At 36.4% G+C, this 12,585-nt stretch overlaps 1 protein-coding gene and 1 long non-coding RNA gene across 2 annotated transcripts in view; both read left to right on the top strand.

Moving 5' to 3' along the window:
* Positions 1-7,274: 7,274 nt before the first annotated feature.
* On the top strand, positions 7,275-10,321 carry LOC149812311 (uncharacterized). Its single transcript, XR_016428490.1, has 3 exons — positions 7,275-7,353; positions 7,475-7,573; positions 10,116-10,321. It is a non-coding gene; the product is annotated as an uncharacterized LOC149812311 (long non-coding RNA).
* A 42-nt stretch (positions 10,322-10,363) lies between these two features.
* Positions 10,364-12,585, top strand: part of LOC149812312 (uncharacterized) — a 40,713-nt gene continuing 38,491 nt past the window's right edge. The window contains exons 1-3 of the mRNA XM_089993027.1: positions 10,364-10,426; positions 10,648-10,665; positions 12,353-12,520. Coding sequence (XP_089849153.1) covers positions 10,364-10,426; positions 10,648-10,665; positions 12,353-12,520 — 249 coding nt within the window. The remainder of the gene's footprint in view (positions 10,427-10,647; positions 10,666-12,352; positions 12,521-12,585) is intronic.

A 12,585-nucleotide genomic window follows, 5' to 3' on the forward strand; every position in this document is an offset into this window, starting at 1 on the left:
ACATGAACCAGACTTGAACCATAATCGGTAAAATAATATTTTTTATCATTTTTACATTGAAAAATTGCATATACAGGTCAAGCCTGGGTTTGGTATACCATACCCAGCTTCATATATTAATAGGACCTTTCGAGTCCGACCCTTATTCTAATCGAACCTTTCTTATTTATCACCAAACCTTGACTCCTCTTTGACAAATATTGTGAGATTTATTAAAAAATCTCATCGATATATCATGAGAAATTGCATGAAAGTTTGAAACAACAATTTCTCATGAGATTTCCAAACCGTGACAAATATTGTAATATTTATATTTTAAAACGATATTTATCATGAAAACCCCTGAGATTTTTATTTTTAAATGTACTTTTTATATTTTCTTATAAAAGTTATTTCTTTATATTTTTTATTCCTGAGATTTTTGCTGAAAAAAATGTGAGATTTATGAAAAATTTCAAAATCTAATGAGTTTTTTGCCTGCCAAGATTTTGCCATTTTTAACTTTTGTCACTATGCTTGACCCTATAAGGGTTTGGTATGGATCGAGTTTGAGTCAAACCTGACCCATTGACACCCCCCTACCATTCACATTTTTTTTCTCAATTATGCCCTATGAATATGATTTGCTGCTCATTCAACCCAATTTGGGCAACTGGGTCCATACCCAAGCGAGCCTGTTCTTTTTTTTTTTTAAGTACTCTCTTTGTTTTCCCTTTATGTCATGACATGGAAGTGATAAGTCCATTGACTGCCGGTACAGTGTTTGAGAATAAGGATGGCAGTGGATCAGGGCTGGGATGGAGGACAAGGTCTCCACCCTCGTTCTGTCTTGAAATTTTGCCCTTCATCCTACACGGGTTTTGATTTTAACCTCATCCCTAGTTCATTCCTCATTTCATATCCTCCATCTCCGATCTAAACTGGGGAGGTAAGGCAGGGCCTTATTTTTCGATCCTTTCGTTGTTGCCATCTTTCACCGTTAAAGGAAGGAGATAAGAGAAATGAGAGCGCGCACATCTCGTTAAAAGAAAGAGAGAAGAGAGATTCAAGAAAGGATTTTATGTTAGGGTTAAGAATATATATATATATATATATATATATATATATATATATATATATATATAAGTATAATAGTAATTTTCTTAACGAGGATTAGAGACGAGATGGGGCAAGAGTAAGTTCATCCCCGCACCGGTTTTGATTTTAACCTCCACCCCCGTCTCATGTCCTTCATCCCTGATCCAAATTGATGCAAGGCAGGGCGGGGGCCATTCCCCGTGGCCCACTGTCATTCCTATTTGAGAATCTGTTGTCAATGGGGCTGTGTCACAGGGACATGCATTTTGGTGGATTGTCCCTTTCACCCGAGTGGTCACATGGACATCGACATTGACACGAACTGTTCATATTTTATTATTTTTGTAATGTTTTTAAATTTTATTTTAATTAAAATTATATTTTTAACATTACCATATCAAAAAAATAGTTTTTTATTTAGTAAAATTGTGACCTCTTTCTCAAAAGTTTTTTGTACTTTAGAGTTGAATATGTATCACGTGTCCTCGTATCAACGTGTTTTTGTGACATAGCACTGGGGCTCACACGATTTGCAGCCCACACCCAGATAGAGAAGACAATGTTTCAGCGGCTTGGTCATCAAATGATGCCATGTAAGCTGCACGAATTTATCGAGATTCATTGCCTACAAATATCACATACTGGCACTAGAAAATATTAGCTGCCCTCGAGTGTACCATGCCCTCTTGTAGAAGCAGCCTATCCCATCACATTTTATTTTCCTTTTTATTAGTGAATTAAGGCCTATGGATATGATCTATATGGTTTGTTTTGTTGAAAACAAGATTTAGATCGTCCAGTCACATTAAGGCTACAAAATTCAACAGCCCACTTGTATGTAAAAATGTCATGATTAAGAAAATCATATTTTTACGTCAAAACTAGCTGATCAAAAGTGGATTCCTTAGTAAAAGGATCATGTTGAATGCATCTGTTGGGTCAATTTGATGAAATAAAACTCACGCCAATGAGTTTTAGTTAGAAAGTACGGTACCATATAGTGCAACCAATATTTCCCCTATTAGCACAAATAGCATTTGATTATCTATCTGAGATTGTTCCAAGATACAAGTTAAATGGAGCTCAAATCTTTGAAGAATATCTATCAGGCTCATATTGAATCAAACTTAATCCATCAATTTTATTTTTAAAATTTTGATAATATTTTTTTTTAAATGAAACAAAAGGGCTGATTCAACCCTGAATCAATCTGATTCTGCCCAATTCTAGCAGAATCAGGGCTCAATTGGCAGAATTTTTGAGGCGGGTTTAAATCGGCCTGAAGCTAATCATTTGTGGTCGATTCAGTTTGAATTAGGGATCGCAATGGACCAGGGAGAAACGGGGCCCCACCCCGCATCGCCCCGTTTGGACCGGCAATGGAGGACATGAAACAAAAATGGAGGTGGGGATGAAGGTTAAAATCAAAACTCTTGGAGGGATGGACTTACGCTTTCTCCCGTCCTGCTCCATCACCGCCTTTCCCCACCCCGCCCCAACCCCAATCCTTCTTTAGAAATGGCAATGGACCGAGCAGGAACAGGGCCCCGCCTCGCCCCGTTTGGACCGGAAATGAAGGACATGAAACGGGAATGGAGGTTAAAATCAAAATCCGTGCAGGGATGGAGGTGGGATCGAGGGCAGGATTTTGAGACGGGGCGGGGGTGTAGACCTTATCCCCCGCCCCAATTCACTGCCATCCCTAGTTTGAATCTGCTCATAATCTCCATAACAACAAGCAACACCCATGATTTCAAATCAAGGGAGAATTAACATGATTCACTTGTTGTCAAAGGAGCCCCAAGGGGTTTGGCCTAGTGGGAGGGGGCTTGGCTGCTAGATGGGTAGTCAAGGTTGCATTCCCATAGGCATCAGCCCCTTACATATAAAAAACAGAAAGAATATTATGTCTCTTGCTCATGCCCAAGCAAGGCGACTCCCTAAGAGCAAGGGGGTGCTTCACCGGTTTACACCATCGAGAAACAAAGTACAGAAGGCATAGCCTGCATGACTAGGTCTCTGATCGTAGGGGGTGGTTTCCCCATTCCTCATAAAAAAAAAAATTTTTGTCCAACTGCCAGACTTTGATGATAATCCACAGTAAAAACAAAATTTTTCAGAAAAAAAAGGAAACTGTAAAATTTTGAATTTAGTACTCTGGTCTACCATGATGATAATAAACAAAAGTGTGTTTATTCCGAATGAGAGAACACAAAACCATCATCTCATTCCACAATCAAATATGATGATTATACCACAGACGTGGTATCTCATGTGGTAAGCTGGTCCTGTGCCAAGCTGAAGGGGCAGGTTCGAATCCCTCTGCCACATGGGCCTTAAGAAATATCTGGTAGAGGTCTGCCTAACCCAAGCTTGCTATATATATATATATATATGATTATGAAATTAAAGCGTCAATCTGAAAAAAAAAAATATCGCGACCATGATTTGCATTTATCATTGATTTCACACTTTGCAAGACAAGAGAGCATTGAAGTAATTTTAAGTTATTCCATTCTGTTTCACTAGATTAATTGTATTTTTGTAGACTTGCATTTCTTAAGCCTTATTTGGATATGTTTCTATTATTGTTTACAAGCATAAAAAAATGATTTTATGCATAATTCAGTTAATATTTAAATCATAAACTATTTAATGTAAGATTAACAGAAAAGAGGAGTAGGTGGCGGGTAGGAGAGAATGATAAGAAGAGAGGCAAAGGGAGGATGAAGATTGAACATAATGGTAGTGATGGTTTTGGTGTTGAAGAGGTGGTGGTGGTAGCAATTATGGTTTTGATGCTGAAAAAAGAGAGATGGTGATGGTTTTGGTATTGAAGATGGTTAGATGGTCTTGTTGTGAATTGGCTAAAAAACAATTAAAAATATGATGTGTCAATCAGAACATGACACGTGTTAAATCTATTAAAATAATTATAAAAATAATTTTCAGTATTTTTTTTATATTTATTGACTGACAACATTGTGCTGAACAAGTGTTAGTGTCTACGGCAGTGGTGGTGACGGTGGTGGTCTTGGTTTTGAAGAAGGAAAAGTTGTGGTGGTGGTGCTAAAGATGTTTAAGAAGGTGTAGTAGTGATGGTGACAATCATAGTGAAAAAGTAAAAAGCTGCAAAATATTGGTAGTCAAAAACTAGTGAGAAATAATTTTTTTTTTGCTAATATTTTTGTGTAAAATATTTGCAAAAAAATTTTATATTTAAAATATAAATGTGTATGTTTATAAAGAAATATATATTACAAAATTTAAAAAATAAAAGGCACACATTTTTTTACAATAATCGCTATTTAAAACATAAATATCACGTTTAAAATGTGATATTTGTGTTTCTACAAAAAAAAAGAGATATTTTGAAAATATCATGAGAAATTAAGTTTAAAAATGTAGGTAATTTCTCACGATATTTTCGTGAGTTTCTCATAAATTTTGCAATATTTGTTAATTATGCTGGTGTCAATGAAGAAAATAGTGGTGGTGGTGAAATGAGAAAAGATAAATAAAATGATAAACAAAAATAAATCCCTCTTTGCTGTTAAAAAAGGACGGTTTCTAGTTTTATCTATCAGCATCTTTAAAAAAAAGAACTCTCAAATGGAAAAAAGTTACTATTCAACATAAATATAATTATCAAGAAGCTGCTTACAAATACATTAATGGGAATTATTTATATGAAAAGAGATAAATAGCCTTCTCAAATGCCTTGGCGTTTTAACTTGAGATCCAGGGATCCCTTAAATGAACCCTTATGTGTCACAAGCCAATCATATATCACAGCATTTTCACTGAAAATTAGAAGTGGCGATCAATGTTGTCAGTATCGGTATCGGCCCTATATCGAATCGGTGAATAACGATACTCAAGTGAATATCGGCCAAAAAATAATTTAAAAAATATTAAAATTATTGAAATAATATTAAAAATTAAGTTTTAAGTATTTCTTCACATTTATTATAAAAAAGCCGTTTCAGGGGTGATGCTTATCAATTTTCTGCCAGTACGATACGTGTTGGCCGATACTGACAACATTGGTGGCAGTACATTGAGAAGCGGGATAAAGGAGGATTTCTTAAGCGACCCCTTATGTGATTTTGATTTCAAATTGAGATATTACTGATTTTAAAAAATATTGAGATCAGGTGCAACTGAAAATATTATTGATGTTAAACTTATTGTGATTTTGTTACTGTAATTGAAAATATTACTGATGTTAATGATGTAGGTCCTAACTGTCAACCTAGTGACAAATATCCCAAAATTCATGAAATTCTCACAATAATATTCTGAGAAATTGCCTGAAAGTTTAAAATGGCAAGTTCTCGCGAGATTTATGAAAAAACACAAATACCGTCATTTAAACGCGATATTTAAGTTTTAAACAACTATTTATTGTGAAAACACGACATTTAAGCCTAAAGTTTGGCTCGAACACATTTGTATAACTAAGCAGGCTTGAACTGAGTGAAAGTCAAGTTTTTGCAAAAAACTCGACAGGGATTTTTAAGTTGGGTGCTATTAGGGCTTGGTAAACGAGCCAAACAAATTGAATAGTAGGTGTGCTCGTGTGTCAAGTCGAGCCAAGTTTGAGCTCATGGCGAGTCCAAGTTAAATGAGCGGAGCTTGAGCCGCTTGTCTACAAAAAAAAAACATCTTTTAAATTTGAAAATAAGATATTTTCTTTATTGCCTGTAAGCCAAGATCTTTAACCATCTATGCCCTATAACATATATATATATATATATATATATATATATATATATATAATATTTTTATTACTAGTTAATGAGCTTATGTGAGCTAAGTCAAGCTGAACAATCACTGTCTATGTTCGGCTTGCTGAGCCCATTGCACGAGTACAAGCTGAGCCACAAACTGCTCACCTCGTTTTCAAGCCATAATTAAGCTCTGCAGTATATATCTTAAAAATTCAAACCATTTAATTAACGTTCAACCCTAATCAGTAGTCACCCAGTTGATGGTTAGGATTAGTTTACATTCTCACCCAAATGTAGACTTATCTTAACCGTCCAGATGTGTTAGTTGAATGGTTAGGATCAATAAATGATGCATGACATCATAAGTGGGAGGATAGGATCAATTTCTCTCTTTTCAAACATGAGAATTGAAATATAATGAGATTCAAAAAATCATGTGATTTGGAATCTCATGTGATTGCAATTCTCATGTTTGTTTTACGTGATGAATGATATCTAAAAACACACAAAATAAGACAAAAACAGCACAAAAACAGGGGCTCTTTGGTACAAGCTTCTCTTCAGCAGCCATGTCCCTAAGATGGAGGGTGATCAGGTGCTTAATGCACAAATATTTGTGAAATCATATTGCACCTAATATTTTCACATAAAAACGCGAAAAACATCTCAATTCATGAACTTGGTCGCCTCTTGCATGACCCTCAAACCGTGTCCAAGATAGCCAGAGTCACAATGACTACACCAAGACCAGTTCGGCAAGTGGGCTCGAGCCCACGCGGTCAAACAACGGTCAGCGAGGGCAAGAATGGCGGGAAAAGATGTCTCCAAAAGAGGGCCCCTTTCCCTCCAAATTTACCTCTCCCGCCCTGACGACGAAAGCCATTTCCTCACAGGACCCAACTCTGTGCGCGGGTGCCCTAACCCCGGTCGAATCGCCGCCAGTTTCCGGAGATCTCACCGAAAATTCCATATCCCGGTCCAACTTGGCGGCGGCGCAGGTCGATCCATGTCACCTTGCAAGAACCTGTTCGAATTCCTCTCGAGGAAGTCGCCCGGGACGCCGACCAAACCCCCGCCGGATCAGACGGGGAAAGACGATGAAGAAGCCGGCAGTGCCGGTGCTTCTGGATCGCACGATTCTGGTGGGAAGCGTCACAGGCCGGCCCGGCGGTGCGCTCGATCGCTGCCGCTTGATTTCGAAGCTGATGGAATCGATGGTGAGGATGAGGAAGGGGATGATGGCGGAGGAGGCGGTTCGGGTGGAACGAGGCGAAAGAAGACAACGAGAGGGACCACGGCGAGAACTTCTAAACAGGCACGAAGTCGTCTCTTGCCGAACTTTAACTGTTTTTGCCTGAATTTCCGGTTTGCATTTCGAGTTTCTGCCTGGGATTCGTATAATCTAAGCCTCTTTGTTATTAGTCCCCTGCACTTATTTACCTCAGTATATTGGTAAATGCACAGACTAAACGTGGAGATGTTGTGAATAATGAAAACGACAACCAAAGTAATGAGTGCACTGCACCCAGACCGGATAAGAAAGGTAATTTCCATTTCCTTTTCGTTCCCTTTATCCCATTTTGTCATTTCATATCAAATTAAACTGCGAACCATCATTTTGCGCCTTTGAAGATATTAAAAATGTCTCAAATCATATTCTATAGGGTCTGATTTCTTTGTAAAACTGTCTGAAAAGAGAAAACGGCGTAAAAGCCTCCAGCAGGAGAAAGGAATGCAGGAGTTTAGAGAGACCGGAAGTACAGGTTCTAAAGCTCTTAGTTGAAATGTAGCTTTTTCTCTATAGTTACTTGTTTCAATGGTACATCTTTACTTTTTTTGTTCTGTAATGGCTGTTCTTCGCATCATTAGAGATGTCAATGACATGGGTTCAGCTTGGATATCTGACTAGTTGAAACTCATATACTTGTGCTTGATAATGGCCATCTGCTGTGGAGATAATGGACCAAGTTAAAATTGTGGATCTGATTATATGTGAACTTGAACTCAGTAAGCATAAAAGGCTAGTCGGATTAAGGGGCATCCATATTTATGTTTAAATTCGATTATGTTTTATTATCCAATTAGATCACATTTCGCAATGCCAATGGCCAGGCCGAGTTAGACCAGGTTACGTGGTTGCATCCCGTACAGAATACATCAGTCTATGTTTTTCAATGTAAGCTTTTGGTCACCTCAGACACAAGCTTTCATGGCACACAACCCCCCCATAATGTAGAAAAACTGAACCACACATGGCATATTGATTAGGAAAACAATTGGTCTGATCAGGTCCATCAAGTCTGGCCAAGTCCCAAACTGGATCCAGCTCCTTGCACAGGATAAAACGAGCCTAAATCAATAAACATGTACAGCTGGACCTTGGGTGAGGTGATAAAGTTTATATTTGAGTGTGCTGAGCCCAATTGTTCTTTCTTGAGTTCGACCTGATTTTTGGCCTGCGCTAGTTATGTTGGGCACAAACTTTGATGCTATAAATATCACTGGCATTTTGTATTTATTGTGATAAATTCATAAAACATGAAAAACATGACAAGTGATGAGTAATGTGGTGGCTTTTGTTATCATCAGCATGATGATATTGCTGGTTGGAAAGGAACAAGAGGATATATAAAAATTCATGTTCAAGTATTTCAATGTTCACCCCAGGATTCATATTGACATCCTGGCTTATGAATTGGAAAAATGGCCTGGAGTGGGTTTATTATGATAGGCTGACTCATAGATAGGATTACTAATAAATCATAGTACATTCTATTTCTAGTGGCTCCTACTGAACAAAGCTTATTTTATTTCTTTAAAACAAAACATTATTACATTTTCATGGCAAACAGCCTAGAACATACCATGTAACTTTCCCCCCATTCTTTCATGCTAAAAGGGCCTGTTACTTCCCTATAGTACTTGACCTCAGACTATGTAACCCCATTGAACCCCCAATTAAATAGATAGGCATTTGAGGCCTTTACAAGACCTTTTAATGGCCTCATCATTTTTACTTTACAATCAGAAGATGCTATGCTATTATACTATTCACAATTCTATGGTTATGAGTGAGATTTCCATGTTTACTTGAGGTTTGGTTTTAACAGTGATATATTTTGTTTTGTCCCTGCATTAAGATTGATATTTAGGGAACCCCATGTATTATCCACACTATGTTCATGACTTATGGCATATTGGGTGTTAATTTTCAGCAACAATACCAATATGTAGCGCCCATTCCTTTCGGGAGTATTAGACTTTCAATCCTGTTGAATTTAGAACATGTTGTGGATATCTTTTTGGAAAATTGCATGCTACAGCAACTGACCCAGGAAAATGTTGATCTCAAATCATGGAAAAATCAAATAGGTTTGCAAAGTGTGATTGTAGAAAACCTTTTCAATATGCTGGGATTGTTTTTCTTATTTAAACTCTTGGTTGATCATGCTGATTTGGGTTATTACACTGTTGTTGGAATATATGATTTAAATGTGAGGCATTTTGTCAATAAATGCTAAGGACATCTGGAACACTATAACGTCCAGCCTAGTTCTTTTTCGGTCCGTCCGAAGAGATGAGGGAAGGAGCAATTGTTTCTTTCATTTCATTTCAAATTGTTCTCTGGACTTTTTATCAATATGAGTTGATTGTATGGGTCTCGTTCGAGCCTGAAACCCTATGTTCTGACCGTCATAGAGTGACTTGGACATCCTTTCTTTGTTATTTTAACCATTGTCACCGATATCGCCGATATATTGAAAATATCACGATATTATTGGCTATTTCAAGGTAGCCGATAATATCGAGAATATATCATGATATTTTCAAAATATAGCCAAAGACAAAATATTGCAATAATATTGTGATATTTGGTAGTTTTTTTTTGTTTTAAGTTTGCATTTCCTATTTTTTTTCTTTTATATTTTAAAACCTTTAAAACATATTTCTTTATATTTTTAAAAGGAAAAAAATTATTTTCTTATTTTTTGTTGTTATTTATATATTTCAATTATTTAAACTCCCGAGATTTTCCCAAGATATTCCTGAGATTTATCAACTTTTGAAAATCTATCCGAGAAATACCCTCACCGAGAAATTACCTTTAATGATACAGGTGACTATGATTTTAACCTGTGAATAATTGGTAAGGAATGCATTCTATGCTTAAACCATAGTTATATGCATTCCATGCTTAAACCATAGTTAATATTTTTTATTTTCATTGAAAATAAATTCATTTGTCAACAAAAATATGTACAATGGAGAAAACATGACATGTTTATGTTGTTTATACTGCTGCAGATGAAACCTGTCGACAATTGGAGGATGGCAAAAATAAGGGAGGCAAATGTCTTGTAGATTTATCTAATGAGGAAAAGGGTCCTTTGGGCCATATTCAAATGCTTGAAGGCAACTCTTTTGCTGTAAGCAAGAGAGATGGCCATAGTAACTATAGTTCACCTGTTAAAGCGATTGATCTTCGTTTGGAGGCAAAAACAGCAGCAGAAGTAAGTGAACATTTGTTACTTCATGTCATTGGAATGGAAAAGATGGCCATAAGGCATAAAATGATCAAGTTGCTGTTCAGTGTCATATATTGTCATAAGGATCTGGTCTGTAGATGAGATGCTCCCTTTATCTTGGAAAAGAAAATTTTTAATGATATAAACTGTGATTCTACTTCATGAAAATGGGACCACATATTGAGCAACAATGCTCAAATAGTGGAATCTCACTTTTGCATAGGGTCTTTGCTATTTTTGCTAGTCCCAGAAGTCCTTTCTTTTCACATGAAATGTATTAAGTTGTTTGTTTTGTGTCTTTACTTTTTTAGGTTATGCCAATTGTACAAGTATCATAGGTTTCTTTTTATATACGTGTAGGCTTTCTTGTTTGTTTCCTGTCATGAAAATTGAAGAATTCAGATTGGCTCAGTGAGACCAATTTCCGTTGTTTCAATGTCATGATGAGCCAGCCAACCACACCAAAAACATAAAATGGTGATGGTATGCATTAATTGGTATATGGAATAACTAAAGAAAGTTGTTGACTAAAATGATTTTACACTGATTAAATATATGCAGCATTTGATGATACTATACATGTTAATAGATTCTTGCTATTATGTCTACAGTACATTTTGGATGCAAATAGTGGCAGAATACATCAATGAGCAAGATAAACTGTAAACACACAAAATGAAATTACTGAACAGTCCAGCACTTGATGCAATTAAACATGACTCTTTTTCATTGCATAATCTCGACTGTTCAAATCCCCAATCGACTTCTTTGTGGTTGTACCGTTGTACATATTTTATGCAATGCCATTCAAAATTGTTTCTTCACTGTTCAAAAAACATATTGTATGCAATGAGTATCTGCAAGCGTACATGGTTCTGCTCACGTCTAGATGTGCATGTAATCTTGCACATGTGCTTGTCTTCTTTAAAAGGTTCTGACTAGAGGATTTATTGCTTACTTTGGGTCTACCCTCATTAGTTGGGAATGCAAAATTGTGCAAGAATATACTATTGGACTGTAGGACCATCATGCAATATACTATTGGACTGTAAGACCATTATGCTGAGGGGAACAACCCATCTGTTGAGGAAAAGGGCAAAACACCCAAACATTCTATAAGGATGTGTTTTGCCAATGAACACTGAATAGGACCAGAAACTAGTATAACAATTGTTTGTGCTGCAAATGCATGGATAAATGACTTCTTCCCACTCTTTTTTACTAATAAAATTTACTGCAGCACTGTTACAGGCCAATTTTAGAAAATTTATCATTTTCTAGTCTGCAGTAACCATTTTGTGCTCACTGCAGTATGCTTGTTGCATGTTTCACTAAACTAAACAGTTTGTTTGTTTGCTGAACTATAATCTATGAAAATCAGTGACTATTGTGAATATTGCAATTGAATTTGAGGGTTGTTAAATATATTCTGGACATTTTGAATAAAGAAAATAATACTTCCCAAGTCTCTTTTCTCTGCAGCAAATTACACTAAAGGCTATTGACAGAATATAAGCTTTGGGATTTTTTCCAGTTTTACTAATGAGTTTTGATCAATTTTCGTAAATCATTTGTTAATGCTCATTTGTTCATTTTCTCTTTTATGTCTGCAACAATGCAACCATCTATTGCATTTGCTCACTGTAGTGGCAGTTCATTGTGCCTTCCTTTCTGTTGAAATTTTTGCTTTGAGGGGGCAAATTTTTCAACTACTTTGTTTGCTGCTTATAAATGGAATCTGCATAATCAATGATGCTTAGAAAATTCTTGTAATTGAACACATGCTTTTTCATTTGTAAATCTCTGTATATGTAAAAGAATTTATCATGCAAACTAAACATGCATGAGGTTCTTTGCTGTTGATTGGTCTTCCCTTATGTTACCAATTATGCTGAAAACTACATAACTGTTCAATCAGAATGTTCTCATTGTTGTCATGGTTGCTGAATTTGTATAGCCAATTATTGATACCGTGATAAGTATTTCTTCCCACTATCACATTCATTGACTTGTTAGGAAAATGCACGCCTCTTTGCTGGAAAGCAAATACATCCATTTTTCATTTCATGCCAATCATCGAAAAGATTGTTGGAGACGTGTCATTTGGAGAGCAGGCGTGACTCTGTCTTGCAAGAGGATATGCTCATGCCATATGCTCCACTGCATGTGCTGCAGACAAGTCAGGTATCTTTTTTCCTCATTTACATATGTCAAATACTTTTGGCTATTTTACTACTAATTGTCATCGA

This window comes from Nuphar pumila, chromosome 17 (assembly GCF_984573655.1).
Source record: "Nuphar pumila chromosome 17, dmNupPumi1.hap1.1, whole genome shotgun sequence".
Taxonomy (NCBI): Eukaryota; Viridiplantae; Streptophyta; class Magnoliopsida; order Nymphaeales; family Nymphaeaceae; genus Nuphar; species Nuphar pumila.